This window comes from Zingiber officinale, chromosome 6B (assembly GCF_018446385.1).
Source record: "Zingiber officinale cultivar Zhangliang chromosome 6B, Zo_v1.1, whole genome shotgun sequence".
NCBI classification, from domain to species: Eukaryota; Viridiplantae; Streptophyta; class Magnoliopsida; order Zingiberales; family Zingiberaceae; genus Zingiber; species Zingiber officinale.
The window spans coordinates 111,259,601-111,267,273 of record NC_055996.1 but is presented as its reverse complement, the minus strand read 5'-3'; the positions used below and the strand labels follow the sequence as shown (position 1 = coordinate 111,267,273).

The 7,673-nt window shown below is 40.2% G+C and overlaps 1 protein-coding gene across 1 annotated transcript; it reads right to left on the bottom strand.

The window, feature by feature from the left end:
- Positions 1-1,591: 1,591 nt before the first annotated feature.
- Positions 1,592-3,392, bottom strand: LOC121988918 (WAT1-related protein At1g21890-like). Its single transcript, XM_042542649.1, has 6 exons — positions 3,082-3,392; positions 2,937-2,999; positions 2,744-2,860; positions 2,262-2,664; positions 2,025-2,176; positions 1,592-1,937 (listed from the first exon to the last, which is right to left on the bottom strand). The coding sequence occupies exons 1-6, from the start codon at positions 3,270-3,272 to the stop codon at positions 1,754-1,756; spliced, it is 1,110 nt and encodes a 369-aa protein (XP_042398583.1). The 5' UTR covers positions 3,273-3,392; the 3' UTR covers positions 1,592-1,753.
- Positions 3,393-7,673: the final 4,281 nt, after the last annotated feature.

The following is a 7,673-nucleotide window of genomic DNA, read 5'->3' as shown; positions in this document are numbered from 1 at the left end:
GCCTATCGGAGGTAGGGTCTGATTGGGCGTACTAGACACCTAGTCAAGTACAGTCAGAGTAAAGAAGTCGAGTGAAAGCTGAGTCACCGACCGCACACATAAACATGGACCGAGTATTCCTCAAGAATCACAGTCGGTCGGACTATATCAATGATGTGATTGGTTGGTTAAAGTAGCTTGTGGCAGGTCCCGTAGCCCAATAAATTAATACATTTTTTTGATCTTTTGTGCTACAGAGGACAGGGGATATTCTATAAGCAAATCGTACTTTAAAAATTTCCAACCTATCCAATCACAAAGATTTGCAAGCTCATTTTAGGTAATATATCAAGGTCACTCTATGACTTGTTCTTTTTGAAAGTGCCTCGTAATTTGTGCATAATATAACGATGATATTATAACAGGAGTTCTCCACTTATTGGTTAAGGTATGTGATGTTATATTTTTCTATATACACATTGCTATAGTTTTTTTTAACTATTCCTCTATAAAATTTGATTACTGACTTGAGTGTCGGAGGGCCAACGCCGGAGATCCGACACTAATATTTTTTATAATATACAGGATAATGAGAAGTCTTCATCTGGTCAACAATGAAGAGGAGTATCCGGTTAGTCATCTTTCTAATTTTCGGATAGGATGAATATCATATGTTTGTTATCGGAAAAAAAAAATATATAATAGATAATGAGTCTAAATGACTCTACAGATAATAAATATATATAAATTAAAATATATTATCTCACAGCTGGAAAATATATATTCAATCATAAATGATATAATAAATATATATCATATTGGAACCGGTATAATCATCAGTAATCCAATTTCCCTCCCATGGCCCATTATATTACGACGAGAGGCGACGTGGAATGAGGATGCTCTGTAGAAAATGTGAATGAAAATTATATCATATAATCAATTTAGATTATAAATCTAAACTAATGGTTAATTAGTGGATTGTCTATTAATCATGTCGTAATTAACAAGAATAGAATTCGTTTCGTGTTTAAAATTGAATTTATCTAATGGAATTTTTTATTATCAAATCACACTCCACTATTAATTACTAATATTAATTTTTATACTAAATCACTCCTCGCCCATATTTTTTTTTGGCAACCTTTTCCAATTTGCCACGTAAAGCTGTCATTAAAGGATAACTCGTACTTTATTTTTCAGAAGTTTAAAATTTTGACTTTGTAACTTGATTTATATGATGAAAATGCATATAAAATATCTTACAAATTATTTTGTAGTATTACACTGGTGAACAAAATTAAATATTCATTTTAAAAAAAAAAAATCTGAGATGGTATAATATAAACCTAGTGGTTTGATCTTGTATCTGTTACACCAATAGAACTTGTCCGTTCCTCAGCGCCTGTGCACACACTCTATTTGCATTGTGGGAGAGACATGCACGCAAATCCTACAGAGGGCCTCGATCTCTTCAGAAATCCGATCATGATTAGGGTTCGAGATCCGACCGGACACTGTCGAAAAGGATCTCTACAGCATTTTATGTTTCATATAGAGTATCTTGCAACTTTCTGAAAGAAGTCGAGAAGGCTTAATCAATGACGACGCATGCAGCTAAAGACAAGAATCTTATTCCAATCAAGTCTTAGCACTCGTATAAATAGTTCGCGTACGTTATGAAATATGTAATATATATCACCACGTACATAGTTAGCCCCAATCCGAATCATATATTTTGTGCTCTAAAATACATTTTTTGTCTTACGGAACATCAGTTCTTGTCAGGATGGACGTGGACAACGGAGACGTCGTCCAACGAGTTAGTAGTCTTGATGGCATCATTAGCGACCTTTGGTAGCCCAATCGCTGCTTCATTTTCATTGATCAAGTGGTCCTTGCTCTTTCCCCATATCAGGAAGTAAAGGCCAATCACTATTATAAGTGCACCAAGTAGTCTGCACCAGATGATGAATTTGATAAAGTTTCTTTGAATTATCCATTAATTTATAAAAGAACGAGACGTATGGGTAATCTATCAGTACCTTCCTAACGTGATCTCCTCTGCTAGAATAATGGAGCCCATTAAGGCTGTAATGATCATGCAAAGAGGGTTGAAGGCGGTCACGAAAACAGGGCCTCTTTCCTTCATTACTATCCCCTGAACATAGTAGGCCACTCCAGAGCACATTATTCCCTGCGTGATTAATCAAGAAACAGTACTGAGAGTTGTTTCTTAATGCGTGCAGCTTTATATAATTAGATTCAGTATCTCATCTTACAGAGTAAACAGCCGTGAAGAGGTTTGTGCCGAAGCCTATCAGCCAAGGCTTGGCAGTGCGCTCCACCGCGAGTGTAACTGCTGCACTTTGTCCCGCGCCCAATAGGCAGATCAAGGTACTCAACGACAGCTCTGCAGGATATGCCTTCAAAGTGTTGGACTGCAGTATGAAGAAAGCAGACCAGCAGAAGCAACTGAACAATAGCATCAGAGTGCCGACGAGCCAATGGCTTTGGTTTTCACCGCCGCCGCCGCCGCTGCCGTGGTGGCTCCTTCCCTTGTTCCAAATAAACTCAATGATGGGGCCTTTGTATAGGATCATGAGCAGTGCACCGATTACTGTCACCAGAGTGCCCACGACCTTCGCTTGGCTTCGCCGTTTCTTCATATTAATCTTCTCCATCCTAGAATTGTTCGAGTCGGGTATGTCAGTTACTACGTTCGATTACGTCCATAATGTATTAATGTGTCTGGAGATTTCACCTGAGGATGATAGCATTGACGAAAGTCATGGCGGGCAAGATGTTGTAGAGGGCAGCAGAGAAACTTGCTGAGGTTATCTTGGCACCCATGTAGTAGAAGTTTTGGTCAAGAACTGGCCTGGAATCAATTCAAATGTCGATTAGAATTGGAGAAGATCGAGTATGACATAGAGTAATTTGACAAGTTTCAGTACTCGAGTAATGCCAAAACCATAATCTTGAAGAAGACTGAAAGTGTCATCTTTGGCCTCGTTTTCCTATGAACATATACAAGATAAGAGCAATGAATTGTTGGTTAATTAGGAACAGATACAAGCTGGTAGAGGGGGCTGCACAAACCCTTCAAACCAAAGAGCAAATGGGGCGATGACGGCAGCCGCAATGCTATTCCGGTACACGACGAGGACGTAGTGGTTCATGCCGCCTTTGAGCGACGCAACGGAGATGATGTACATCCCAGAGTACCCAACCTGCAGGAACACCATGAACAAGTATGGCTTCAAGCTCCTCCACATCCCATCAAGAGCCATCTCTTCTTTTCTGTGCCCCACGTACCACAACTAGCTATAGCCAGCTACTTGCCGATCGCAATGGAGAGTCTCTACGCTTAACTCATCCTTTTATAGGTAGCACACGCATTGAGCCTGGGGAGACCAGGGGAGGGCCATGGATGTTGATCTCTCTGCAATTAGACAGATTCCATTATTTGCTTCTCCCCAAGCACTACAATTTTTTCACAAGGGATATGTTCTCAAAGGACAGAGATGCCATGGCACTGCGGTGCTTTCCCTCTCCTTTTGCTATTTAAAATTACGTATTGGGACGTGACTACCTAAAGCAAGGTCGTAATGGAAAGATGCATCAGTGCATGCTGATGAGGTAGAGGTAGCAGTGTAGTGCAGGTTGGAGGGGAGAGCATATAGGTGCGTTCATGATCAGATTGCAACATATTGGAGCTTATCCAATCCTCTAAGAGAATGAAACTTTACCACCTTCTTCACCTTAATGTGAATTAATGCCACCTTCACCAAATCTTTCAAGCTTTATCCGCAAAGAAGTTGCAGCAGAGGGGATGGAACCGTATCATATCTTTGATACATGACGATGTCAATTGTCATGCACAAGGTCTACCACTCTGTGCCAGTCGCTAAGAAGAATAAATTACCATGGAATTGTTTCTAAATCAGCTCGCATTCATGTGTCAACACTTCTTATTAATTTCTAAGTCTTATAATGAGAAGTTGGAGGATTATATATGACTTTGAACAAATTAATCATTCCTTTCGTTTACAATTTTTTTTCTATCAATTTATATTTTTATAAAGGAGGGCTTCATCTTATTAATTCATTCATTCTACAAGAATATTAGTTACAAAATGCATGTCATATTAGATTAATTATATGTCAATGTTAAAACAAAATCAAAATGCATCTGCACATGAGGAGATTGTTCCGGAATTTGTTCTAAGAATGTTTCCTTATAGACATGGGAAAAGTTGCAAGGAACAACTATGATTCTGCTGTCAAATCTGCCACAATATTCTACAAGCTTATTGAGCTCTAAAGAGGTTTAAAAGGGGCTTGGAATTTTCGCCTAATTGGTTTCCTCATTGTCATTTAGCCACCGAAGCTGTAGATGATATGATCTTCTGAAGATGTTGCTGCATGTTGTGGAAGAAATAATATGCCTGATGTGAAGGAGATCAATCAAATGATTCAAGCATGAAATGATAGGTAGCAGAAACTAATATCAAGTAGTGCACTAATTGCAACTCTCACCACAAATCAGTGGGGAACATGGCAGAAAGTAACAATTATTCAGCACTCAAAAGCTTCTTTTCAGCTTACGACACCAGTTCTAGAATGATTTACGTGAGCACCACCCCTAAGTCCGGGAGAGTATCATACAGATTTTCAGAAGTATTAAATATTACAATTTTTTTTTAAACAAATATAAAACATATTAAGTTTTATAAAAACTTATGTGTTAATTTAAAATACATGGACTTGAATATTAATTTTAAGAACGGTTAAATATATAGATAACTTGTATAATAACAAAATAGATCAACATTTATATATGAACTTAATATTTCATAATATTATTATTAATTAATTTTAAAAATGGCTATTTATCTTGTCTGAAAATGGGAGATATGACACGCTTTGCAGGTAGCTATGCTGTTGACCGCATGAAGATTTTGAATTAGAGGAAAATGAGCTTCTTCTTCGTCTCTGCACACACCCAAGAGAGTAGACAGAACGTCAATGTTCAAAAAATAAGGAAGGGTTCTCTAACGAAGACCTCTGATGCTCAAGTCAGTATGATACCCGAGCGGGCAAATGGAAAGAAGAATAGTAGAATGTGTGCGCGTAAGTAAGACTGTTGTAAGGTGTGCGTACCTTGTCAACGAAAAGGACTTCCCTTTATATACCACCTCTCATACCCTCCGTAATCATAAGGTGACAGAGAATGTCAGAGATTATCGAGTAAGGGAAGACATACAGTCTGGGGGGATGTACAATAACCATTCGAGAAATCTTCAGTTACCCATATATGCACCTCTTTTGTCTTTTGTAACTTATGTCATTAATGAGACAGTTGAAGAAATATCTTGTCGTAAGTTGTTGACTGATGAAAAGTGCAATCACCTTCTAAGAAAGTTCTAGTGAATGCTCATATTACAATAGAGAAACATTCTCTGACAAACGGTTGCTACTCTGACAGATTATTGTAATTCTCTGATCATATTGTCTACTCAATGTATCTCACCCGGATCTATAAATTGGCCAACTGTATATATGTCCTTCCCTTACGCTGCTCGGTTATGCACTTGATGGTGCTGGAGATCTGTTTTGGAAGTAATATTAAGTTAAGTCCCCTGGGTCCAGTCAATTCTTTAGCCACCGACCATATATCAGGATACTTACCTCTAAGGAATGGGGAACTGAGTCCCTAGAGATTTGATTGGTACTTTAAGTCGATCATCCATGTGAGAGAAGACTTGCCTTTGAAGTGAGAACCTCAGATATGGAAGTTCGGTTGCGTTTATAATGAGAATTATTTTTTGTATGTATAAGAGATAAACATGCTAACCTGTGTAAATCTGACCTAAGTTATTATCGACCGACTATATGAATGAGGACTGACATATGAGAAAGCTCATTGGGTCAACTGGCAGTGTGGTCGATCAATCATATACTGAAACACTTGTATTGAGCAGGAAGTTAGGTCCCTTTATTCCAGTCGGATGTATGACCAAACAGACTTGCGGTAAGTCAGACATCCCTTAAACTCAGTCGGCTATCGACTGCTCGGATATATGATAAATGTCTTAATACATTAATGGGGCACTAGGTTCCCTAAGTCCGACCAGCTTATAGGCCAGTCGTCCCCGCACTAAAGGCCTTATTGTTGGTGTAATATCCCCTGGGTTAAGGTTGACCAGGTTGACTAAGCTTGAGTTGACTCAAGCTTGAGTTGACTCAAGCTTGAGTCTTGATATTTAAGTTTCGATGTTTGACAATACATGGAGATTGCAGATACAATCGTCAGATTGGAGAGATTGTTGATGCAATTCCCCTTTGGTCAAGGACTAACCAGTTTGATGTGAAGAAGAGTCAAGTAGGCCAAGGTTGACCGGATACATGACTGAGAAAGTCCTAACTGGAGGTTAGGCAAGGGAAAATCCTGGTGAGTAAAGCCAGGTGAAAGACCTAGTGAGTGAAGCTAGGCAGGTGAAAGTCCCGGTGAGTGAAGCCAGGCAGTGGGAAAATCCTGGTGAGTAAAGCTAGGTAAAACCCTAGTGAGTGAAGCTAGGCAGGTAAAAGTCCTAGTGAGTGAAGCCGGACAGTGGGAAAATCCTGGTGACTGAAGCAAGGTGAAAATCCTAGTGAGTGAAGCTAGGTGAAAGTCCTACTGAGTAAAGCCAGACAGATGAAAAGCCCTAGTGAGTGAAGCTAGGCAGATGGAAAGACCTGGTGAGTGAAGTCAGGCACGTGAAAATCTAGGTGGGTCAAGGTTGACCGGACGCCTGGTGTTGGGAAGCCCAAGTAGGTCAAAGGATTAATCAGATACTTGGCACGAGGAAATCTAGATGGGTCAAGGGTGACCAGACATTTGGTGGAAGTCCAAGTGAGTCATGGAGGACCGGACACTTGGCATGAGACGGTAAGTCCAAATGGGTCAAGGTTGACCAGACACTTGGCACGAAGGAAAAAATTCTAAGTGGGTCAAAGGATTGCCTGGACACTTTGCGAAGAAGTCCCAACAGGTCAAGGTTGACCGGATACTAGGCACGAGGAGTCCCAACAGGTCAGAGTTGATCGGATGTTGGGCTTGGGGCACCTTAGACTTGACTCGGGCAAGCTAGGGTTGGCCAATTTGATCAAGTGATCAAATTGGACCGAGGCCAATTGATCAATTGATCGATTTGGCACAGGGCTATGACAAATGGCAGTCCGATTGATCAGTCGATCAATTGGGAGCAATTGTCGCAGGCATAGAAGCTTCCCTAATCGATCAGCCGATCGATTGGCTCCCTAATCGATTGGGGCTAAGTTTCTCGTGCAGACATGAGAGAATAGAGGAAGGCTGAATCGATTAGCCGATCAATTCAGCCTTCCCAATCGATCAGTCAATCGATTGGGAGACGACCGTTGCGTAGGATAAAGTCGTTGGCGAGCGTCTTCCTCCGCAGTTCTTCCTCTCCACTTCTTACGATCATTCTCACAGGCACACACCAGATCTTGGAGGCTTAGAGAGGAGTGTTGGTGCACTTCCAAGCAAGTCAAGAGGTGTATTCAAGCAAGAAGAAGCAAGCTAGGGTTTTGTAAATCTTATAAGATTTGTATTGTATAAGCTTGTTTTTCTTTATTCTTGTATTGTGAGTGTGTACAAGGCTTCTCCGCCTTCAGTAGTTACCTTAAAG

Bases quoted from the DNA above. Each gene is read 5' to 3' on its own strand.
- LOC121988918 (XM_042542649.1), bottom strand. From the start codon at position 3,272: ATGGCTCTTGATGGGATGTGGAGGAGCTTGAAGCCATACTTGTTCATG. The intron at 2,861-2,936 runs GTACTGAAACTT...AATTGATTCCAG, and splicing joins ATGGTTTTGGCATTACTCGA to GCCAGTTCTTGACCAAAACT. The intron at 2,665-2,743 runs GTGAAATCTCCA...GAACAATTCTAG, and splicing joins GTCAATGCTATCATCCTCAG to GATGGAGAAGATTAATATGA.